Source organism: Olea europaea, chromosome 13 (genome assembly GCF_002742605.1).
Source record: "Olea europaea var. sylvestris chromosome 13, O_europaea_v1, whole genome shotgun sequence".
NCBI lineage: Eukaryota > Viridiplantae > Streptophyta > Magnoliopsida > Lamiales > Oleaceae > Olea > Olea europaea.
This window is the reverse complement of record NC_036249.1, coordinates 26,428,590-26,452,283: the sequence shown is the minus strand read 5'-3', so window position 1 is coordinate 26,452,283 and position 23,694 is coordinate 26,428,590. Positions and strand designations below refer to the sequence as shown.

The window sequence follows — 23,694 nt, the reverse complement described above, 5'->3', positions numbered from 1 at the left end:
TGGGTGGTCATTGTGAAATGCCTTACGAAACATTATATGAAATTGAGTGTCACGGTGAAACAAAATAAAGTTCGATGGCCATGGTGATACTAAATATGAAGTTGGGTGGTCATGATAAAACAAAATAAAGTTTGGTGGCTATGGTGACACTAAATCTAAAGCTAGGTGGCCATTTGTGAAATTAATCCGTCTCTCATATAAATTCAGATTAGGAATAAGAGCGTCTCGTGGTAAACATAGATTTATTATATTTAGGAAAATAAGACTAAATAAAAGTAAATTGTTGATCACCACAATTGCATGAATTGAATTAATTATCACTGGCTAAGGATTGAAATTAAGAGTTGATTAGTAGAGTCGAAATCCAATACATTATCCAAATTTGATTTAAAACCTAATTTTCTTTCTTTCGTATATATAAAACGTAAGTAGATATAAACCAATTATCTTTTGTTACAATAACGAATTTAAATATATCAAATAAACTGGAATTGAGTTTTATTCCTTGTGGGACGGTAATTCTCCGTCATGATTATTACTTGTACAATGAACTCGATTTCTATGAATTGAATTAATTATCACTGGCTAAGGATTGAAATTAAGAGTTGATTAGTAGAGTCGAAATCCAATACATTATCCAAATTTGATTTAAAACCTAATTTTCTTTCTTTCGTATATATAAAACGTAAGTAGATATAAACCAATTATCTTTTGTTACAATAACGAATTTAAATATATCAAATAAACGGGAATTGAGTTTTATTCCCTGTGGGACGGTAATTCTCCGTCATGATTATTATTTGTACAATGAACTCGATTTCTATGAAGAGGTGGCTTCATCATACTTGCATAAATGCTAAAGTAGTTGGCTTTTTCTTTGTAATCTTGGCCAACCTCCACATTTAGAAGCTCTTACAAGATGAATGGCCTCGAGGGTTTGGTTTGGATATCCCTCCATTGTTGTTAAGTCATATATGATGCTAGGAAGAATAAGCAACATAAATTTAACATGATTCTTAAAATTATGCTTCTAATAAATGATTATTTGGTATGTAGCATTAGACATGACAATTTATATACCTCTATTTCACTAAAATTCATCGTCTTGTGAAAATGTTTTTGTTGATGAACTTCAGCTGAGGACAAAGGAAAAGTATGTGCACAAGAAAAGTGAGGGATATTGCGTTTGCTAAGAGAATCCAGACAAAATGATTGAACAAGAATCAGAAAGTGAAATCTCAAAAGTTGTCAAGATTGGGATTCGAATCCATGCCCTTTTGAATTTGTACCTGAAACTAGCGCCTTAGACCAATTCTGTCAGCTAGACTCAGTTGATCAATTGTTTAAAATATAACATATATACCTTTTTTTTTTAACATTAATTTTAACAATAATCTTCCCAATCAATATTCAAATTTTCTACATAGTGGAACAACAGTGCCGTGCTGGCTGTACAGGTCCCATTTCACTATAGGGCCTGTACAGGCTACACACGTGTAAAGGGTGGGTGAATTATTTTTTTTATTTTTTTAAATGATGACGACCCCCTCTCGAATGTATGAGTACAGGCCCTATACAGCAAGCATCAGTCGGGAGGATATAATCCACGATGTCGTACAGAATGTTGAATGTATTCCAAGCTACTGTAATTTCAGATTCGGACAGAAATATGCGTGTATACACGTGAATCCGCCACATGCCTGGATCAAATTTGGCCGGTTTTTCTTCATAAAGCCATCTGTCTCAATTCATGTGAATACTGGCTTCTTCTCTCCCCTCTTTCTTCCCCAGCCCCACGTCTTCTCTTCTCTCATCAAATCTTGAAACCTAGCACTAATCTTTGTCTTCCCAAAATCCACAGCCGTTAAATTAGTTTGATCCTCCATTGATCTCCATTTGATCTCGGACTTGAGAGAGAGAGAGAGAAATTTAGGCGTACGTTGTATTAATTAATTCAAGAAGTGGGTAACTTTTTATTTTTTACCTTTTCTTGTTTTAGCCATTTATGTCTCATTTTATTGGAATGTTGTCATATGATGTTTGCTTTTCTGTTAAAGAATCTATATTGCTGAATTTTGTCCCAAAAAAAAAAAAAACAAAACAAAAAAGATTAAAAAAATGGAGAATGGGTGAGATTAGAAATGGGTTATAAGTAATAACTCAAGGTACATTAACTATTCCAAGTAACTGAAGAGTGAAGCTCACATCTTGCCATTTAGAACTGAATGACTGAACAACGACTTGATATGATGGAAAATTAGTTTGGTTTGGGCACATTGTAATAGAGCTTGGAAGAGCCAGATTCAAAAGCTAGCCATTGAGATTGGAGAATCCAAGCCTATATAAACCAAAGGAAGCCCATATTTTCGACGTAGGATTCAGGTGCCCATACACCCCAGTGGACCATAATATCCTAATATATTTGGAATGATAAATTGTTTAACCCTCCTCCACCTATCTACACCATTGTTTGACACAGAGAGTAAAGATATAAAATCCGAGGCTCTACTTTTCTGGTGTTTTGGCCATTCATAGTGTAGAAGGACACCCTTTTTCCATGAGATTTACCAAAATCACATCCTTCTATTCATGCCTCGCTCACAAAGAACTACATTGTTGATGTTTTTGTAACCTCTTTTGATGTAATACATCACTATGTTAGAACGAAGCATTGGTCTATTTGGAACTTGAGCTGCATGCCAATTGCTTGCACTTTGTTTTACGTGATTTGTATAAAATCCATGATAAATAAATCTAGAATGAAATTACCTATAGAAGAATAATAATTCTAATTTCTAAAGGAAATTGAATCGCTTGTGCTTTTGCAACTTTAAATTTTCTGCTTTGCCCCATCGTCAAACCACCCCTCACCCCTGCACGATCCTCTGTGTGTGTGTGTGTGTGTTTGTGCAAATATTTCTGTATCTGCACATGCTCACGTGATGTACGTAATTGTGTTTTTTATTTGGACATAATCATGTTATCTCTTGCCCTAATTTTTGTTTGGAAATCAACTTTATTGGATGCTAAATGACAAATATTAATAGGATTTGTTGAAGACACAATTTTTGAAGAGATACATTCTTCACTTGCCGATTTTTAAAAGGTTCTTTTTTTTTTTTAATCAGCTATATCTACATTTATTAACTTACACATAAGCTGACAGATGAATTATGTGGGAACATGGATGGTTTAGATCTTCCAGAATGCAGTCACTCTTTGGTGGAATTTCTTGCATTGAACATATCAAGAGCATTAACAATCGCCAACAACTATTGTTTGCATAGTTTATTTGTCAAACAAGAAGTTGATAGAATTTCAGGTATTTAATGCATTATTATTTGCAGGCTTGAGTTAAAAAAAGGAAGAGGTGGGAAGCAGGAGCCAAGTGAGGACAGAGCACTAGTGAGGAAGGACAGCACTAGTGAGGAACTTCACCTTTTTGTTCACACAGATATCATCTCAGATTCCTTTCTTCTTGTTTCTGTCTAACTAGTGCTGCTTTTCATCCTATGCATACCTTCCTTGCCTTCCAAGCTTGATTGTAGTGTCCTTTTTTAGAAAATATCTAGTTTTCTTCTAGCACTCTGAACTGAGTGTAATAAAGACCTTTACTTTGTAGTTTATATACATCAGGAAATGTGTTCTGGCATGTATCTAGAAGGGTGAAAGTCTGAAAGATGGCATTTCATTCGGAGGAGGAACAAATTGAGGATTACCTTTTCAAGATTGTTTTGATTGGTGATTCAGCTGTTGGTAAATCGAACTTACTTGCCAGATTTGCCAGAGATGAGTTTTACCCCAATTCAAAATCAACCATCGGAGTAGAATTCCAGTCGCAGAAGATGGAAATCAATGGGAAGGAAGTTAATGCACAGATATGGGACACGGCTGGTCAGGAAATGTTTAGAGCTGTCACCTCTGCATATTACAGAGGTGCAGTTGGAGCGCTTCTGGTGTATGACGTCAGTAGACGCCAGACATTTGATAGCATCGGTAGATGGCTTAATGAACTACAAAGTAAGCAATGCTTCTTGTTCGATGTTTCTCGTTTACTTGTGATTTTTCAACTCCTGTCACCGCACTCTGATTTTGATCACCTTGAATGACAGTTGTTGCATGTTTTGGTATGTGTTAATAGGCAGCATAAAGAACAAGAGTTTTTGAATTTTTCTTTTGCTTGATACAGACCAATGCTATCCAATTCACCACCAAACATGCCACGATTCATAAAAAAGAGTTTTACTGATTGCTGCATGCTTATTTGGTTTAGAATACTTTGCAGTTGATGAATGAGAGTATTCTGTTTTGAAATGAAATTTGGCTAGATTTCTGTGGTGATCACTATGAATCTACGAATTACGATGTTGCAAAGGATATTAAGATATAGCATTTTATAATGTTGCACCTGAATTACATGATTATTTATAAACTATCTGTAGAATTAAAAACATCAAGAAAACGTCAAGCAACGATAATCTTATCTTATTGTTGATATAGATGCTATGCTTTATTGTTCAACAGTTCCTTTTCTATCTAGAGGTGACAATGCCTGATTTGTATGGGTCATTTATTCGACAGCCCACTCCGACATGAATGTAGTGACGATACTAGTAGGCAATAAATCCGATCTCAAAGATTCTCGAGAAATTACAACCACTGAAGGCAAAGATTTGGCCGAGGCACATGGTCTATTCTTCATCGAAACTTCGGCTCTGGATTCGTCCAATGTCTCAGCTGCATTTCAGACGGTAGTTGGAGAGATTTATAATATTTTGAGTCGTAAGGTTATGCAATCTCAAGAGCTCAAGCAAAAAGATCCCGGGTGGATGGGGAATGGAAAAACAGTTGTTTTACAGGGTGATGAGAACGAAGAAGCTGATGGGAAAGCGAAGAAAGCTGGATGTTGTTCATCTTAAATTCCTCTGATTTTGTTACCCCATTGAAGCAATCCTTCATTTCATGAACTGCTGATTCTCTTAAGCCCTTTCACACATCTTCTTTAATTGGGTTTGTTTTGTTTTTTGTTTTTTTTTTTTTTTAAACTGTTGAAAAAGTATTGAAGCAGTATTTTCTTTATCCTTGGGCCATAGGAGAATCTGTATTAGAAATTGTGAATGACTTGAAGTAGATAGAATTGTGGAATGTTCAGTATTCACATGGCGTTATGTTCCTCCAATATATATATTCAATAATTGACTATGTATATTTCATTTTTCGTTCTGTGAGTCGATTTCTCTGCGCATGTATGTATTATGGGAAAATGCTGTGTGTATGGTGTACACACAGTCTTACACCCCCTAACATGGAGGGGAGCCCATAAATATTATATTATATGTGGGCCCCCCTCCATGTGAGGGGGGTGTAAGCCTGTGTGTACACCATTGTGTACACGCAGCACAACCTATGTATTATGTTTGTATTCGTGATTAATGAAGTTCGTTCTTGTTTGAAAATACTTGTCAATTTTATACTTTTTTGAGTAAGAATGGCGTATTTACAGGGCCACATCTCTGAAAGTAACAATGCAATTTACATGTATACCAAAATTTTTTTCCTACTTTTTAAATATACATTCTTTTGAAAATCACTATTCAAAACTTTTTTTTCTACAATAATAGTTGTCAAACAAGTTGTAAATTTACTAAAAGTTATAAACTCGCACCACCTCTGAGGAAGAATGTCTTTCTTAGGAGTTTTGACATTGACAATCATAGATCATAGCTCTGATTCGAAATGACAAAGGTAGCGTACAGTGGTTCGATCATAGATGATGGGAACATTTATCAATCTGTTGTCTTTCCCTAATAAGCAACGCATTCTGAGAACATATTTTGATGAGAACAATGCAAGACGGATAGGCCCTGTTCGTTCTCTTTTGATGATACCTCAATGGTGTGACACATTTTGATAAGAGGGTTGTGAGCTGTATGTAAGAGTGTTAAATCCATTAGCTGCCACCCAACTTTATACTTATTATCATATTAGACACCCAATATGATTATGTTAATAAAGTTCTCGAATGGCTTGACTAACAGTAGGTATGAAGTTAAGTGGTCATGGTAAAATAAAATCAAATTAGATGACCTATGTAAAAATATGTATGAATATGGATGGTCATGGTAAAACGAAATCAATATGAATGACCAATGTGACACTAAGTATGAAGTTGAGTTATCATTGTTGAATTTAACCAATATGTGATACCAACTATCATGGGATGCTTTTCTTTCTAGCTCAGAAAGGGACTGTGTGATAGTAATTTATTTATCTATATTATGTCGTTGATTCGAGATAAAAGACAATTTAAAGAACGTTTTACAACAAAAGGTTTGAATGTATTAAAAATAGTTTGTACATTGATTAATGTATATAAATTACAATTGTTGGTGTGGAGGTGAACACCAGAAAGTATGATTACCCTTATAATAAAATAAGAAATTAGGAAAAAATTGGTGACAAGAAGTAGACGAATAAAAGTTGAAAAATCATAGTAAGTATTTACAAATATCATAATTTTCTTGTAACTGACATAAACTTTTACAACTGAAATTAAATTAATATTTACACAGTGCATTAAAATTAGACAAACTTGTAAGTAGGAGTACTCAAGGGACCAAGTGTAACGGTGATCATGTACCGTGTACGATTTTTTCTTTGTGGCTTTGCTCGAGAAAGGAGAGGGAGGGAGGGAGAGAGAGAGAGGAGAGAATGAAAAAATCTATACCATACGAACAGGGTTCGGAACAGGCCCAAGCTGTTACGGAGTCTGCACTATTTTAGTCTACATCTCCAAATTTTCTGCAAGGTAATTGATATTCTACCCTATACTACTATGTTCTTGCGCTTCTTAGCTAACATTTTGATCTGCATATTTATATAAAATTTATCTAATATTTTCTTATAAATACACAGAAAAAGTAATTTCTTTCCTGTTGCGGGGACTGGTAGAAAGTAATTGGAAATTAATTGCTGAAACTGGGCCAATGGAATCATTTGACGGATAATTCTCAAAATTGGGAAAAAGTTAATGGATAGCTTCTCTATATTTTGATTACGTTGTCATTTTCTGAAAATTTTCAGCTGTCAAATTAGAGTATGCTAAAAAGATCAAATTTTTGGATACGTACATGGGAAAAACTACAGTGGTTGCGCAGGACTCCTACTTTTCCATTTTCTACCTGTGGGAAAAATGGAAGTTTCAGTGATGGAACAGAGTCTGAGACTGAATGGGAAAGATTACTCAAGCCATTTGACCTAATAGAACTCCGAAAATCACTCAATAAAATTTCTCCATTTCAGCTTAATAAATTGCTGGAGCTCCCACTGGATGTGTCAACATCGATGGAGTTGTTTCAGTGGGCCGGTGCCCAGAAGGGTTATTGCCATTCGTTTGATGTCTACTATACTTTGATTGATAAAGCTGGGGCTGCTGGGGAGTTTAAGATCATTGATAGGTTATTAATGCAGATGAAAGAAGAAGGGATAGTTTTTACAGAGTCTCTTTTCATTATGATTATGAGGCACTATGGAAGAGGTGGTTTGCCTGGGCAAGCAACCAGGTGGCTTTTGGATATGAGGACTACATTCTCTTGTGAACCTACATTTAAGTCTTATAATGTTGTGTTGGATATTCTGCTGGCAGGGAACTGTCCAAAAGTTGCTCCAAATGTTGTTTATGAGATGTTGAGCAAGGGCATCTCCCCTACTGTTTTTACTTTTGCTAGAGTAATGAAAGCACTTTGTAAAGTGAAAGAGGTTGATTCTGCATGCTCCCTCCTCAGAGACATGACGAAATATGGATGTGTGCCGAATTCAATAGTTTATCAGACACTTATACACGCTCTATCTGAGACTAACAGAGTGAATGAAGCTTTGAAACTTTTGGAAGAGATGTTTCTCATGAGTTGCTTACCAGATGTCAATACATTCAACGACGTCATAATTGGTCTTTGTGGTGCTGATCGTGTTCATGAGGCCGCCAAATTGGTAGATAGGATGCTTATTCGAGGGTTTGCCCCTGATGCTATAACTTATGGAGTTTTAATGCAAGGGCTATGTAAAACAGGTCAGGTGGACGAAGCAAGGGCACTGCTGATGAAAGTGCCCTATCCTAATGTTATCCTGTTTAATACTTTGATTAATGGCTATGTCACACACAGTCGATTTGACGAAGCAAAATCTGTATTAAACAAGAACATGTTTGGTACTGGCTGTCAGCCAGATGTTTATACTTATAATATACTACTTCGTGGGCTTTGCAAGAAAGGATTCTTTGCCTCAGCTCACCAAGTGGTGGAGGAGATGTCATCTGATGGTTGTGAGCCAAACGTTATCACCTACACCATTTTGATTGATGGCTTCTGCAAGGATGGCCGGTTGGAAGAAGCCAATGACATTATGGACGAAATGTCATCCAAAGGTCTCTGCCTAAATACGGTGGGATATAACTGTCTATTAGCTGCCCTCTGCAAGGACAGTAAGATACATGAGGCGATGGAAATCTTTAGTGAGATGCCCAGCAAAGGATGTAAGCCTGACATATTCACGTTCAATTCTTTGATATATGGGCTTTGCAAAATTGATAAGATGGAAGAGGCACTTCGCTTGTACCGAGATATGTTCACAGAGGGAGTTATAGCGAATACTGTAACATATAACACATTGATTCATTCTTTCCTGAGGAAAGGTGCAATTCAAGAAGCATTTAAGCTAGTTAACGATATGTTATTCAGAGGATGTCCCCTTGATGACTTCACTTACACTGGACTTATAAAAGCACTGTGCCAAGATGGGGCAATAGAAAAGGCTGTGGGTCTCTTTGAAGAAATGTTGAGAAAGGGGCTGAATCCTAATACTAAATCATGCAATATTTTGATCAATGGCTTATGCAAAGCTGGGAAGGTACAAAATGCACTTGAATATTTGAGAGAGATGCTTCATCGAGGATTAAAACCCGATATAGTCTCGTATAACAGTCTTATAAGTGGTTTATGCAAGACAGGATGTGTTGAGGAAGCTCTTAATCTCTTTGACAAATTACAAAGTCAAGGTGTCTGTCCAGATGTTGTCACTTATAACATCTTGATAGGTTCTTACTGTAAAATGGGCACGCTTGAGGAGGCATATGCACTTTTAACTAGAGGTGTGTCCCATGGATTGACACCTGATAATGTAACATGGCACATACTAGTCACCAATTTGTTGAAAAGGGTAATGAGGAGAGGTTAAATGATTGCCTTGTCTATATTAGGTCAGTATACACTTGTTTTCTTCAATTTAAATGCCTCTACTTAATAACCTGTTTCATGTCAACTGTATTAAGAATGAAATCATTTCTCTCTCTCTCTCCAACATTTTTTTTGAATTCTTAATGAGTTATTTGGGGTTTAGTCGATATGTTTTGACGATAATGCTCTATTGTAGTTCTAAAAAGAATCTTATCTTTATTTTACACTGTAATTTATTTTCACATTAGTTGAGATGATAAATTTGATTAATTATGAGTCTTGAATGATGAAACTGATGGTATATGAAAATGAACCTTCTTCTACACGCTGTTCGGAATTTGGATGATATCAAATTTCTGTCATCTTGTCTCTTCAAATAAAAAGCCTGGTCACTGTTTTTAGCTCTAAGGCTGAATAACTTATCATTTCTAAGATGTTCCAGTTTTCAGGCCAATTCCATAGTGAATTCCATCCATTTTGATAAAACACTGAAGGGTCTCTGTTTAACGGGGAGAGTATCAGAAGCTAAAGTAATATTGTGCTGCATAGGAGTGTAAGTAGAATCTGGAAACTATTGGCTTATTTTTCAAGAATGCATTTTAAGGAAAGTATATAAGAAGGGAAGGAGAATTAATTGGCGAATGACTGTTGTTTGATTTGTTCCTGACGAGCACCTGAGGTTGAAGTTATGGTTTTGTATGCAAAAACTGGTATTGTGGAGACTTCTGTCATCATTTTTTATAACTTCGTGGTGAAAACTTTAATTTCGTGGAATGCGAACAGAAGAGTATGGAAGAAGTGAACTTCGGTTTTTATTAACAGATGAGACTCTGGTTTGATAACAAGTTCAACTTTCATTGGTCTTTAGGGCATGTTCTTCTCTAGCCATCCGGGAAATAGGGCAAGCAAGCCCACGATGTGTTGATTAAGAACCAAATTAGTGATTATGTTTTACTACCAAATTAGTGAAAATGTTTTAGTTACTAGTGCTCTCATGGATATGTACTTCAAGTGTAGTAATCATTGTGATGGTTTTCAAGTACTTGACAAATCTTTAGATAGAAATGTTGTATCTTGGACTGCTTTAATCTTTGGTTATGGCCAGCATGGATAAGTATTCGAGGTTCTGGCTTTTTTTCTTCTGATGAAAAATGAAGACTTTCAACCAAATCAAATCCCCTTTTTTTTGTGGTTGTTACTGCTTATGGCAACGGAGTTTTGGTAGTTGATGGCCGGGAATATTTCTCATCAATGGTGAGAGATTATGGTGTTCAGCGAAGAGGAAAACATTATGCAGCTATGGTTGATCTTTTAGGGCGTGCTGGGAGGTTGCTAGAGGCCTATGAGTTTGTCCAAAATTCGCCTTGTAAAGAGCACCTAGCAATATGGGGCGTTTTGCTTGGGGTGTGCAGATTCATGGAAATGTGGACATGATAAAGCTTTTTTGCAAGAACTTTTTTGAATTGGAAGCAGAGAACACAGGGAAATACATAGTTTTGTCTAACGCTTATGCCGCTTTAGGTCTATGGAACAATGTTGAATCTGGGATTAAAATAGGCCAAGGCCTACTCAATTGGTAAGACCAAAATCTTACCAGGATGATGACCTGGGTTCGAGCATCCTTTAGAGGGTGGGGCTGAAATTCTTTGATCCTCTTCTAGAAAAAGGTAAAAAAAATGGAATCTGGGATTAAAAAGGAGCCTGGTTATAGCATGATTGAGGTTCAAACAGAGGCCCAGTTCTATTTTATGGGTCATAATATTCGCAAGCTAACTGAACAGATGTATGATTTGATAAAAGATATGGCTTGCATTCTGAAAGGTACCGGCGATGTCCCTGATTTAAGCATCAATGAGGATCATAGTTGCACAATAGAGATGAAGTAACCCGAAGACGAAAAATGTCTTCATTTTCTCTCACCTCAATGAGGAAGAATGTCATTCTTAGGAGTTTTGACACAGTGATCATAGATTTGCTTTTGAATGGCTGCAGGTAATGTACTGTCAGTTGGATCAGACACGATGGACTTTTATGAAGGTGCTATCTTTCAAGTAAATAAGCATAATATTTTGACATTTGATAATGATACAGAAAGCAAATTATAAACTAGGCTTTCTCGATCTGTCTAGAGAGGCAGATGCATCGTAGTGTTTTTGGTGGGTGGGGTGGAGTATCATACTGGACATTACTAGCGTAGATATGATATCTAGGATCCAAAATTGGCTGATAGACTAGAGGGAGGTGACACCTAGAAGTTAGTATTTTAAGTATTCTCCACATCTGAAGTATTTTTATGATGGATGGGTTGAATGCATTGCTAGTTTGAATTGATCTTCTTTCCCTTTTGTAATTCTGGGTTTACAGCCTGGTTGGAAATGAATGAGTTTGACTCGTCTATTTGTTCAGAAACTGTTGCTGCAACTTTGTTAGCAATTTGAGCTCAAGAATGGGGCATATAAATTTGTTGAGTTCGTGTGTTTCTGACCGTCATGGCCTTTATACATAGACGTATGGTACTTGTAACTTGAAGTTTTAACAGTCTTATCTTGAATGGTGATTGTTGCCTATCTAATGTTTATACTGGTAAGACTGGTTTTGCGAACTTATTTGTTTAGTGGGTTTAGTTGCTGATGTATCCAAAAGAAACAGGAAAGGAAAGAAGTGGTTTCATGCCTAAATATTTGTACTCACTTTCGAGGAACATGATTACCATGTGATTGTTGAACTAAATGGGCTGTCAGTGATACACCATTATGATTTATATTTATCCCAAACTTTTATGGTTTCTTTTTGTGGAGAGATGTAGCAATAATAAAATCATACAAGCATACTAGATATGCCGTAGACTCTATCGTAACACATGATGGAGAGAAATTGTCATGTTGGCCATTGGCAGATCTGTCTTGATTCGGACAAAGACGGGATCCTGAGGCATATGAGAAGGTATTGCACTGTCTGAATTTGGTTTTAGAAATAGTAAATATCCTACATAGATATCAAAATATTCAACATGGCAATAATTTGTCATGTGCTGAGCATGGAATCATATTATTTTAGGATAAATTGATTGGCTTTTTCTATGTAAATGAAGTGACATTTGATGTTATTTGGAAGAACAATGTGAAAATCTCTTGGATTTTATGTGCACCTTTCATGGCATTTTTGTTTAGCTCTTCTTTTGTGAGCAAAAGCACGTGATAATATTTATCCCATGACATGATGACAGCTAGAAGTGACCGGTGATGATGGAGCTCAATTTTTGGAAGACCTATATTATTTCTGCTGTAAAGCTGCTGACCATGATGGCAAGACTATCATAGTTGCTGGTTTGGATGGTGATTATTTGAGGTAGCTCTTTTAATTTTTGCAGAATTTATTGTGAAAAGACTTTTTGCATTTCTTTCTTTGTGCTCAGTTTCTATTGATGCAGAAATCCTTTGTTAGGCCGTTTGTTTGGGCCAGTTATTTATGTTTTATGTCTATTTATTTAGGTTTTATATTTTATTGGGTTTGGCCCAAGCCCTTATGCTTTAGGGTTGTTTTCTTCTATTTAAAGGTTTGTAATTAATCTGGAAAAACTCAGTTGATGAAGATGATGAATTGAATGAAAATTAGCATTGCTTTCTCCTGCCTTCCCTTCTTGTTCTCTTCTCCTCCGGTCTTCTTCCTCTTCTTCCTCCATTCTCTCTGTTCCTCCCCCCTTTCTTGCTGCCTATTTCTTCCTGTCCTTCTAACTGTGGTTATTTCTTGATCAGTATATTGATTCTACATCATCTATCATGATGTCTTTATGCATTCCCCGCTTGTACAGTATGATTATTATAGACCTGTTATTTGATAGAGCTCCCCTCATTCCCACCCCACCCTGGATTGGCAGGAGGAGGTTTGGTGCAGTGCTTGGTATAATTCTGATGGCCAATTCTGTGACCAAGTTCACTGCACGATGCGAGCTATGTGATGAGTGTGATTTCTTTACTTTGAGGAAGAATGAGGAGACTGAAACAGAACTTATTGCCGGCGCCGAAGTATATATGCCAGTGTGCTGTAAGCGCACTGTGAGTGTGCAAGTGGTCAAAGTGGCTGTACAAGGACAGTCCTTGAATCTCAGAAGGTTGGCTCAAATTTTTAACCCTTGTAGTTGATTTCAGTAGAGAATCTGGTATGATATTTTACATGGGGATTTGAAATTCTCAAATGTGGTAATGTGTATGCTACCCTGTATTATCCTTGTGATTTTTATTAAGGTTGTCCTTGTTGCTCAGCTGCTCAGGCACTATAATTTGGTCGAGATCTACTAGGGAGTACCGTTAATGGATTTATCCAAATGTTTGGGTGAAAAAAATAGATATTACTGCTGATGCTTCTCCTTGCTCTCATTCACATGCATAAATATTCATAGTACATTTTGTTCTTCGAATGGATATTGCCTGATAGAACTTTCCACTCTTGCTTTGTCATGCGGTGTAAAATCAGGTTCAATCATGGTGTAAAATCAGGTTCAATCATGAGCCAACGCTAAAAACTATGCAGAAGATTCCTCTTGTGCTCTCAGTTTTCATTAATAATATTCACACTTTTATTAGATGCTGTTGATCTTTCATGACCTCTGAATTATGAAGACGCTGTAAAAAAAATTATACACGTATTCTCCACTAGATATATTCTTACCATCTTCTGCCATGTCTCATTGATTGAGACCTCAGTTGTTTTCTCTCAGTGGGTTTGATCAGACATTGGAACTATATTTTAGATAGTAATTTGAACAAATGAACAAAATTAATCATAATATAGAAAACATGATAACTTCTTAGCTCATATTGAAGTATTTATATGATGGATAGATTTTCAACAGTTGACAACATTAAACTGGACAAACTCTCCAACATACAGCTTTAGATCTGCATTTTGTGTCCCCTGGGCTACATCTACTCACAAAGAATACTGTATTGGCATTAGTAACAATACAAATATATTAATGCCTCCATCCCCAACTACATTAACCTTTTTATGGATGGAAAGTTTTGCCCATGAATTTGTATATCTTCTTCAAGGAGAGCGGCAACCTTTTTTCCACACTTGGTGCATCCAAGATCAGAGATATGAGGTTCAAGAGCCATAAAAAGAGATTTATAAAGCAATGTAACACCGCGTAGCTGCAAACAGAGAAGAGAAAAATCCAGTTGCAGCATGTCTGGAGCTTTAAAGTAACTTTTTTGAATCTCTGCATACTTTTCGAAAATAATTTTTTAAATAACTTTTAGGCTTAGCCAAATGTTCTCTTAATCTACTGTTAACTTGCAAATAATAAAGGGGGTAGGAGGTACATGATCTGGTGTTTGATTGTAATTAAACTAATTAGGTTTTTGCTTCTATAGTTTTGCAAGTGGTTGTGATTATTGCTACTTGTGATGCACTGTTTATTAGAGTTTTACATTGTGAATTTGTGCTATGCAGGTAGAAGCAGAATTACCTTTGTCATCTTTAGAGCTTTTTGAATAACATAGTTTCCAAACTGATCTCAAGCAAGATGAGAAGGTGCGTTTTGACAGTCTAAAATTTCTTTAATAACACATAGCATCCCGCGTTCAGAAAATTCTATGCATTTCTCTACAACGTGACTGCCTCCCTTTATCCGGGCGAGATGTATAAATTGACCTTCGAGACAATGCAGTATTTTATCAGTAACAGATGCATTTCTAAGAGCGAGGACATGCTGCACAACATAGTTCCTGGAAAAGGACCATCACTAAGGTAAAGTTTTCCGGACAAGCACAGTTACATGAATATTGAATTATAATTTCTGAGTTTCATAATAAATAATTTCATTAGTACCCATAAGGATCGTTTAACAGGTAAGCTGCCACATTTGCAATATGATCGAGAAGAGTTGTTCTTTGAGAACCACTGATGCTATTGATGCATTCATTCAAGGATATACATCCCACTTCATGGGTGGCCAGTTCTTGGAAGTAATATATTGCTAGTTCATAGAGTATCTGAGATCAAATAAGAAATTTAACGTCATATTATTTTAAAAGATAAAGAATGTGCAGGCATAAATTTCTGAATAGTTTAATGTATTTAGTTTGCTATTCAGAACAGGAAAAGCAGGAAGAATAATAAGTAGAATGTGGCTGAAAAGGCTTCTTCTTCGAGTATTTATTCAGATGCTGATGTGTCGATTCATATAACAGCACTACCCTATTTGTAAGACAGTTTCTTGAAGTTTGTAGAGAAATATTGTGAAAGAACTGATGAAGGAAATAAAATAATTAATTCATTTGGCTGATTCCCAAGGAGGTTTAGGCATTGCTGAATGACATGTCGGGCTATATGGTGAGTCATTAATTCATAGAATCCAGTGGATAGAATTCTTGTCAGCATGAAGGCCTCAGATGTCTTCTTGACCTTTTTGATTAGCCTTTGAATTGAATTTGCACTGTCAACACAAGTAGTGAAAAACACCCTAAATACTAAGAAAAAATAGAAGTACAGTACCTAAAGATTTGAGATTCTTGAATTACCCATGTTTACAGAATGCTGCATTTATAAACAATTTGCTGTTCAACGAGGCCTTCACGATGAAGGAATGCAACCTTCTGTCGTTGCTTTCTTCGATTAGCTTTCCGAAGACCACATGTTCATGTTCATCTGTCATCAGCTTGAAAATAGATTCGGGAACTTCATCATGTGTTACTTGTGTCTGGTTCTGATTCTGATTTCTCTCGTCCAAAATTTCTTGCAGGGGATTTGAGGGGAATTGAGTTGTACCAGTCCTGTAAAGGTTGTATCTACTACCATGTAGTTCAACATTCTGATTCCACAAACCGCCGGAATTTATTTGATCGTGGTTCGGGTAGTATCCATTACGTGAGAAAGGTGAATTTCTTTCAATTCCCTGATTTTGGGTCGTGGTCCTTGAACTTTGGTAATCATTCAATATTGATCTTCTGTTGACAGAATTTGGGGTAAATGAAAATCCAGCGAGAGTATTGATGCTCAATATTGAACCCCCAGCAAAATTTTCTGGACCAGACTGCAAATCTTCAACAAGTTTCTTCCCTGTAAAGAAACGAAGAGTAAAATTCAAGCCCTTGAATCATGAATGCACAGAGAATATTCCTCTCTCTCTCTCTCTCTCTCTCTCTCTCTCTCTGATATTTATGTATTTATGGCTACCTCGAGTAGTAAAATCATGGTTTGCCCAGATATTGGAATGATCTGGGACCAAGTTCGTTGATAGTCTGTCATTAGAATTATTTTCTCTTGGAGTTTGAGATGAAGCGATGCGGAAGCCATTGTTACTATTAGAACTACTTGCTTGAAACCTCGTATTCCCGTCCTCATGCAACCCAAAACTTCCGAAACACATAATAATACCTTCATTCTCAACATTGCCATAGTTTGCCCTATTCTGGGGCGTTTCAGAATTTGAACCTTCCATGCAAACAAAAAGAGAGAGAAAAACCTAGCAATTAACTAGAATATTCCTGCAGTGATTAGCTTATCTTTCTTGTATCTCTGTATATATATGTATTGTTAATGAGAACAGTGGGAAGTAGAAATAATAGTAGAGAGAGACTTGGATTGTTAAAGGAATATCCAAATTCACTTGTAACTAGATTTTCTCTGAACAGGAATATCCAAATTCACTTGTAACTAGATTTTCTCTGAACAGGAATATCCAAATTCACTTGTAACTAGATTTTCTCTGAACTAGATAATGAACTACAAAGCCATCGGAAGCAGAATCAGATTGGGATTCATTCGGTGGAAATGACAGGAGTGAGGTTATCTCACACCTTGCTGGCAGCTACAGTGTGGGGGTTCGATTTCTGAAACATGGAATTGGACTCCTTGTAGGTGCAGTGTATAGGCAGCTCTTGTTCCCTGACCTGTTAGAGCATATCCCGCGATTTACCTCCCTTAGAAAGCTCTAGGGACGGGGCAGTGAGGGCTCTCAAATTTGGGGTTCAACTTTTTTTTTTTTTTTTTAGACTGTGATTCATTCAATGTTTTTGGATATTAGATAGGGAAAACTTTATGACATGTAGCTACAGCGAATTTTTTTTAGTACTCTCGATGTATGAAACTCAATATTTTATGGCAGTATTGAATTGACACGTGTATTATTTTATTTGCGCTTGTGTCTCAGTCAAATAGGGAGTCTTACATATTTAATACTGTTAATTACATAGTGATAAGGTCATATTACGGGATTTTTTCCTCACTCAGTGCCCATAATCCTGTTTGTGAGGGGATTTTCTTATTTATCTAATTTTAATATATCTTCTTAAAGAGAGTTACTTCAAGAGTTGTTAATTCTAATTTCTCAAATTGAAGTGCGGATTTATACATGGGAAAATTGCACACTTTGTTTCTTGGACAATACTAGATGTACATCTATTTTTTTACTGAATTTTTTATCTACACACATAAGAGGAGGGTGGGTCCCATACGTCGGAATTTTTAAATGCACGCAAGCGGAAAGTTGCACACACAATAGGAGGGCGGGTCCCATGTACCGAAATTTTTAAATGCACGCGGGCCTGCGTGCAGGTGAGAGTAGGTAACTAAATCGGTAACCCAAATTCGGTACATATATATTTATCCTTGTTCCTAACAATTGGATCATTCCCCAACCTTCAAAATCAAACATTTGAATTTACTACCGTACGAGTGTTTATCTTATGTACATTATGGTGTCCATAAGAATATTCATAATGTATAAGTGGGATAATATCATTGAAGAGTTGAAAAATAATTTTTTCATCCCTTTAATCATGGAATTCGACGTGTACATTATGAATACTTTTATGAACACCATAATGTACATGTATAATTATTTTCATCTTATACTCATGATTGTCATTGTTTATATCTTTGGGTCCCTGTTTCTTGTTTCCGCATCAGCATTTGGCGAAATTTTTCTACGACTTCAATTGTGATTTCTTATTTATTTATTTCTTATTATTTTTTTAGTGTTTTCTTGACCACTTTTGGACAGGAACGGAGTTTGGAGAGGATAGAGATTTTTTTTTTAATTTATCTTTTATGTTTCCTTTGTTTTGTTTTGTTTTTATATTTCTATTTTGCCTTTTTTAATATCGTTTCTTTGTTTATTTAAATTTTTTAAGCGCAAGATTGTATTTTTGACATCATATGCGAAACCCCCACCTATTTATTTAACAAAATAAATGGACAGAATCAAACAGAAAGCTCAAAGAATAATCGATTTGAAGGCTCAAATTTTAAAAGTGAACGATATAAATGATTTAAGTTACATGTAGACTAACGTTTAGGATACTTTGTGTCAATGATCCATTATCTATTATAGCTATGCAAACTTTGTGATCGCCCTCAGGGCACATCTCCAAGTGATAAAAGGGGAGGGTGGAGAAATCTAGCTTTACTTGAGGCTGCTACGTCAAGGGTTCGAATCCTGAAATATGGATTTGACTCTTGGGTAAGTACAAGTGTACAAGCAGCCTTCCACCCTATACTCTTGGAGGCATAACCTGCGATTTACTTCCTTCACGATACTCCAGGGCAGAGGCGGTGGGAGATCCTTAAAGCTGGTATTCAACCTTTTTTTTTTTTTTTATGCAAACTTTGCGATCGTCGTGGCGTGGATTGCAAATTTTTTTTTTTTTCCCGATGGGCAGTACTGAGCCTAAACCAGACATCACAAGATATAGAAGGTTGACTTATACAGTAAAAAGGATAATTTGTGGGTCATTAACCAGAGAATCTTTTCATTCACATTCATTACTAGATCTAAAACAGGATTAAAAGAAAATCTCTTCAGATCTGTAGAGAAACAAAGTGCAAAATCAATTTGGAAAAGCGAAACAGAAGAATGTTGTTACTCTTTTATGATTCCTTCAGAAGGAGGAAAATCTTGATGCTCTCTGTTGAGAGCAAATCATATCATAGGCTATCCATCTTTATATGTATTGACTAATCTGCCCCTGACAAGTTTACCAGTTAACAAAGCAGAAATTACAATATCCACGCAGATTTATCTTCTTCTTTTTTTCCCCCTTTTATAGTGTATCTCGACAAATTTTATAACAAGTCCAACATGAGGAAAACCTACATGTACATAATTGTCTACATAATGATGTTCATAATTATATGTGCCACTGGATCCAACCTTTAATTTAAATCTCATACACGCACGATAACAATCGGATGATTGCCACGTCACATTATGGATATCATTATATGCAATAATCATGTACAAACAGAATTTTCCATCCGACCTGATATATATATATATATATATTTCTTCATTATTAAATTTCATTTTGTTCCTATTGCTACTGATCTTTTTGGTGACCAGTATTCACTTTGTAAAGAAAGGATATTACTGGTATTACAAGTGGATTACATTTGAAGCCGTTGTTCTTGGATCTGGAGAAGGTTTATATATTTCTTGCCGTGTGCAAAGACTCTGTAAAAATCCAGGAACTTCTTGGTGTCATCCTTCTAAACTCTACGAGTTGATACAAGTTCAGATCGATGCCGTCAGCCGTGATGAAGATTCTATTGGCTTTGATCTTCTTCTTATCTCTATCGCGGAATTCTGGTAAACATTGAACTGTGTTACTTGCGAAGCACATTTATAGATCTGTACATATATTACGCGTCCTTGCTAGATTTATAATTTTCATCATAAGCCTCCCTTGAACCCTGGGTCTTTGTTTGCTCTGTTGTCATAGGAATTAATTAGCCTGGATTGTGTCGGAATTCTGTTGTGCTGAAATTTAACTTCTCGTTGGCTGCATCGGAATGAGTGCCTGGATTTTCATTTACACATCATCTAACTTCGCTTTACGTTTTTTTTTGGTTGATGTTAGAGGGACAGTTCGCGGACTGGTGCATAGCAGATGAGCAAACACCAGATGATGAACTGCAGAGGGCTCTTGATTGGGCCTGTAGCAATGGTGCAGAGTGCAGTAAGATACAGGCAAACCAACCTTGCCATATTCCAAATACAGTAAAGGATCATGCTTCTTATGCATTCAATAGCTACTATCAGAAGTTCAAGCATAAAGGAGGAAGTTGCTACTTCAATTCTGCTGCAATTTTAACTGCTGAAAATCCAAGTAAGCAAACAAATATTCTCGTCCACATATTGAACAACTTCTTCAATAAGCTCAAGAGCCTAGAATTTAGTTATTTAAGTTGTTTTCACTATGCTCCTCATGTGTGCGGTTGGCAAGTATTATAATTTCTTACGTACAGTGGAGAAACTTGAACTCAGAACTTTTAAATGTTGAGACTTTAGATATAAAAAAATTTCTCGATATGAACTTGTCAACAAAGAAGCCTAAACTTTCCGAAATCTAGATCTTCATTTTCTTGAAAATATGGTGATAGATGTTCGTAAGCAACATTTTATATAATTTTTTGTTTTTTTCATGATGACAGGTCATGGTTCGTGCAAATTTGAGTATCTTCCCTGATCACCAATTCTTGAATCGGGCGGGGCTTCTTGTCGTGTCCCAAGAATGTTTTGATTTTTATGTAAAAGCATTAGCAAAACTCTCATACTAAATTCTCCATTAATATATCATGGATTTTGAGTATAAGCTCGGTCGAATGTTTGTTGTTAAACATTATTTTCCCACTATTAAAAAAATTGCTGATAAAAACCAGGCAGGATTTCAAGCCATTTGCGCCCTAAATCTTGAACGTAACTAAGCAGAAATACCAATAATAGAATCATTTTATGTGATATCAGCTTCAAAATTCTTAAGATGTAGTTCATTGTTAACAATGTGAAAATTTTTAGACCTTTGGTGCTAAGACTGGTCTACGTGTTCTGATATCATTAATTGATATCGCATAATTTTTTTTCTCCGAGCAAAAAAATAATATTGGAAATTTATCTTTTTTGTAAGTGCCCAAATTTATATTTTTATTTTACGTTTTTGGAGAGAAGTATTTGATCAGGCCTGTGTTTTGGCAAAGTTCTTCTAAGATTCTAAGTTATTCAAATTCGAACTTTATTTTTAACCTCATATTTGATTGAATCCGCAATTTATATTCATTTTTTAATCTCACATTTTATGAAAATATCAATTTATAATGTCAAAAAAACTTTGTCAAACATGAAGTAAATTTCATGGTTAGGTAATGATCTAACAATAAATTACAATTTATTATCATCAAATTTTGAATCTATACCATATGGTTGAGAGATTAGTTTGCATAAGAAATTATTTTAGGAGAGGATTATTATTACAAAGGTGTAAACGTGTACCCACAATGGCCCACCAGAGCACAAAATCGCGTTCCAAATGCGTTCACTTCAATCATTTTACCAACTCTACTCTTGTGCAATTGTCAAACATTCATCCACACCAACTCTTTCACTATGTAGGAAAATATGGTTCATAATTTCCACTATTCCTCAAACGATAAGATTGAACATTCGTCCTCTCTCCCATTCCATTAAAAAAAAAAAAAATACTCGACAGAAGAAAAAAGTATACAATATCAAATATGTAATGGGAAAAGTGTACTGATTAGGTGTTCATAAGTGGTGGAATGTGGTAGGTAGGTGAACCTTGTGCTTATATATTTTGTGGGTTCTCTTCCTACTTCGGTAATAGGAGTAAATATGAGTTATCTTGGTGTTGGAACTAGTATTAATAATGTTCATGGAAGTAATTTGAAGGTAATTGATAGGAGAGTTAGGGTTGCAGAGCTGAGTTTAAGGTGTTTGGTATGTGGTCTAGCCATTCTTGCTGCTGTTCTTATTGGAACCGACTCTCAGGTTAAAGTGATCTTTACTATACAAAAGAAGGCTAAATTTACAGACATGAAAGCCCTTGTGTAAGATCTAGATCTCTCTCTCTCTCTCTCTCTCTCTCTCTCTCTCTCATTATAGATTAAGCCCTGATCCAAAAATGGGTTGTTATTTAAATTATGATTTCCCTATGTTTGAGTGTACAGATTCTTGGTAATAGCCAGTGGGTTAGCTGCTGCCTACTCCGTGATCCAAGTTTTGAGGTGTGTTTTGAGTATGATTAGAGGAAGTGTGCTCTTCAACAAGCCCTTGGCTTGGGTCATTTTCTCTGGAGATCAGGTACCAAATATCACTCTTCTACAGCTTAATTTCTTCAGTCTGTCTGTATCTGTCATGAGTCTTTGACTTCATAACCATAGGGCATGTTGATACTTATAATTTAAGATCAAGCCCTGTTCCAGAGTAATAATAAGCAAACAGACAGATTCATTTAAGATCCACACACTCCAAGAAAACTGATTTTTATGTAATAGACACAAAAAGGTGATTTCTTTCAGATGTCTTCCTATTTGGAATAGGGGATTGGCAACTGGAAAATTAGATAATTTTAATGCCAAAGTTTACGAGTAATTTGAATGAAACATATCATCCTGCATTAAATGTGTTCAATCCTTCTCTAAACTTCAAGGGGCGATACAATTTAGGCAGAGTACTGAGATGGCGGAAAGTTTACAGTTCAATCCTTCTCTGTATTTACAATGAGTGGTCCATTTCACGGATTAAGTGGAGCCTTATCTTATTGTTCAAATATCCTTTTCATTGCGAGTCACAAATATTATTGCAGTAGATTGACCATGCCATATATGTATTATAATTTTTAGGAGACTATTTCTTTGGGTGCAAAAGAGATGCGACGTTAAGAGTAAACCACTATAAACCTCTGTTTATATTGCTCGTTTCCTAACATCTGAAATTAACGTACTTGTGCAGATAATGGCGTACTTGACTTTGTCTGCGGTTGCAGCAGCTGCTCAATCTGCAGTATTTTCCAAGATGGGGCAGAGTGAACTGCAGTGGATAAAGGTTTGCAACTGGTATGGGAAATTCTGTAATCAAATTGGGGAAGGCATTGCCAGTGCTGTCATTGCAAGCCTTGGTATGGTGCTTCTCTCTGCCATTTCTGCTTTCAGTCTCTTCCGTTTGTACGGAGGAAACCGAGGGAAGAGCGGTGCAAGCTGGTAGACTAAGATCATACACAGGCATTCATATATGTATACACAGACACAGTACCAGTTCAATTAAGGTTCTTGCATTGTCTTTTAAGACATAACCCTTGAAACGTATGTGAGAGACACTACTGGTTTTGGTTGTAATATAAACAAGAACTAGTGATTCAAGGTGACTTGATGACTTAAATTTTCACGACTTGATCAACGTATTACATACTCCCGAGGTTTTGATGGAAAATACGTTAGCTTTGCAATCGCGAAGTGAAAGATGTCTTGATACGCCGTGCCTTGTGTAACTTTAGTGGATTCAAGACATGATCTATGTCGATAAAAGATGCCAAATAGGTGTCGGATCTACCAATCATCAATATAAATTGTACATGTTTAAGACCTTTATTGCAATTAAAATGTGGTGCATACTCTAGTGCTCTTAACGAGATTTCGATAGAGTGTTTTTGTGAGATGGATTAATCCT

At 36.0% G+C, this 23,694-nt stretch overlaps 5 protein-coding genes and 1 pseudogene across 8 annotated transcripts; 5 read left to right on the top strand and 1 right to left on the bottom strand.

Annotated features, from left to right (window-relative positions):
- The first annotated feature begins 3,627 nt into the window (after positions 1–3,627).
- On the top strand, positions 3,628–5,158 carry LOC111408270 (ras-related protein RABA5a-like). Its single transcript, XM_023038052.1, has 2 exons — positions 3,628–4,020; positions 4,582–5,158. The coding sequence occupies exons 1-2, from the start codon at positions 3,681–3,683 to the stop codon at positions 4,917–4,919; spliced, it is 678 nt and encodes a 225-aa protein (XP_022893820.1). The 5' UTR covers positions 3,628–3,680; the 3' UTR covers positions 4,920–5,158.
- A 1,478-nt stretch (positions 5,159–6,636) lies between these two features.
- Positions 6,637–16,489, top strand: LOC111408056 (pentatricopeptide repeat-containing protein At5g64320, mitochondrial-like). Of its 4 annotated transcripts, XM_023037820.1 has the most exons (9): positions 6,637–6,808; positions 6,916–9,253; positions 12,457–12,578; positions 13,108–13,341; positions 14,685–14,765; positions 14,902–14,981; positions 15,083–15,566; positions 15,976–16,109; positions 16,191–16,489. In XM_023037820.1, the coding sequence occupies exon 2, from the start codon at positions 7,099–7,101 to the stop codon at positions 9,229–9,231; it is 2,133 nt and encodes a 710-aa protein (XP_022893588.1). In that variant the 5' UTR covers positions 6,637–6,808; positions 6,916–7,098; the 3' UTR covers positions 9,232–9,253; positions 12,457–12,578; positions 13,108–13,341; positions 14,685–14,765; positions 14,902–14,981; positions 15,083–15,566; positions 15,976–16,109; positions 16,191–16,489. The 4 variants fall into 4 exon arrangements, with proteins under 4 accessions (XP_022893588.1, XP_022893586.1, XP_022893587.1 ...); XM_023037818.1 differs by having other exon boundaries at positions 7,084–9,253; positions 15,083–16,109; XM_023037819.1 differs by lacking the exon at positions 15,083–15,566.
- Positions 10,907–16,489, top strand: LOC111408607 (annotated as a pseudogene).
- LOC111408606 (pumilio homolog 12-like) lies at positions 14,749–16,674 on the bottom strand. Its single transcript, XM_023038350.1, has 5 exons — positions 16,410–16,674; positions 15,755–16,292; positions 15,552–15,669; positions 15,063–15,226; positions 14,749–14,959 (listed from the first exon to the last, which is right to left on the bottom strand). The coding sequence occupies exons 1-5, from the start codon at positions 16,672–16,674 to the stop codon at positions 14,749–14,751; spliced, it is 1,296 nt and encodes a 431-aa protein (XP_022894118.1).
- Positions 16,675–19,658: 2,984 nt separating this feature from the next.
- LOC111408268 (glucan endo-1,3-beta-glucosidase 4-like) lies at positions 19,659–20,978 on the top strand. The gene is made up of 3 exons (XM_023038051.1): positions 19,659–19,821; positions 20,093–20,341; positions 20,667–20,978. Exons 1-3 carry the CDS (start codon positions 19,755–19,757, stop codon positions 20,699–20,701), a joined length of 351 nt encoding a protein of 116 aa, XP_022893819.1. The 5' UTR covers positions 19,659–19,754; the 3' UTR covers positions 20,702–20,978.
- A 484-nt stretch (positions 20,979–21,462) lies between these two features.
- On the top strand, positions 21,463–23,435 carry LOC111408054 (CASP-like protein 2B1). The gene is made up of 3 exons (XM_023037816.1): positions 21,463–22,076; positions 22,197–22,329; positions 22,981–23,435. Exons 1-3 carry the CDS (start codon positions 21,862–21,864, stop codon positions 23,230–23,232), a joined length of 600 nt encoding a protein of 199 aa, XP_022893584.1. The 5' UTR covers positions 21,463–21,861; the 3' UTR covers positions 23,233–23,435.
- Positions 23,436–23,694: the final 259 nt, after the last annotated feature.

What these genes read in the sequence shown, in the direction of transcription:
- LOC111408270 (XM_023038052.1), top strand. Translation starts at nt 3,681, where the DNA reads ATGGCATTTCATTCGGAGGAGGAACAAATTGAGGATTACCTTTTCAAG. An exon ending in ATGGCTTAATGAACTACAAA is followed by an intron (nt 4,021 to 4,581) that starts GTAAGCAATGCT and finishes TTTATTCGACAG; the next exon opens with CCCACTCCGACATGAATGTA.
- LOC111408056 (XM_023037818.1), top strand. Translation starts at nt 7,099, where the DNA reads ATGCTAAAAAGATCAAATTTTTGGATACGTACATGGGAAAAACTACAG.
- LOC111408606 (XM_023038350.1), bottom strand. Translation starts at nt 16,674, where the DNA reads ATGGAAGGTTCAAATTCTGAAACGCCCCAGAATAGGGCAAACTATGGC. An exon ending in CCATGATTTTACTACTCGAG is followed by an intron (nt 16,293 to 16,409) that starts GTAGCCATAAAT and finishes GTTTCTTTACAG; the next exon opens with GGAAGAAACTTGTTGAAGAT. An exon ending in CTCACCATATAGCCCGACAT is followed by an intron (nt 15,227 to 15,551) that starts GTCATTCAGCAA and finishes ATTTGATCTCAG; the next exon opens with ATACTCTATGAACTAGCAAT.
- LOC111408268 (XM_023038051.1), top strand. Translation starts at nt 19,755, where the DNA reads ATGCCGTCAGCCGTGATGAAGATTCTATTGGCTTTGATCTTCTTCTTA. An exon ending in ATCTCTATCGCGGAATTCTG is followed by an intron (nt 19,822 to 20,092) that starts GTAAACATTGAA and finishes GGTTGATGTTAG; the next exon opens with AGGGACAGTTCGCGGACTGG. An exon ending in TTTAACTGCTGAAAATCCAA is followed by an intron (nt 20,342 to 20,666) that starts GTAAGCAAACAA and finishes TCATGATGACAG; the next exon opens with GTCATGGTTCGTGCAAATTT.
- LOC111408054 (XM_023037816.1), top strand. Translation starts at nt 21,862, where the DNA reads ATGAGTTATCTTGGTGTTGGAACTAGTATTAATAATGTTCATGGAAGT. An exon ending in ACAGACATGAAAGCCCTTGT is followed by an intron (nt 22,077 to 22,196) that starts GTAAGATCTAGA and finishes TTGAGTGTACAG; the next exon opens with ATTCTTGGTAATAGCCAGTG. An exon ending in TCATTTTCTCTGGAGATCAG is followed by an intron (nt 22,330 to 22,980) that starts GTACCAAATATC and finishes GTACTTGTGCAG; the next exon opens with ATAATGGCGTACTTGACTTT.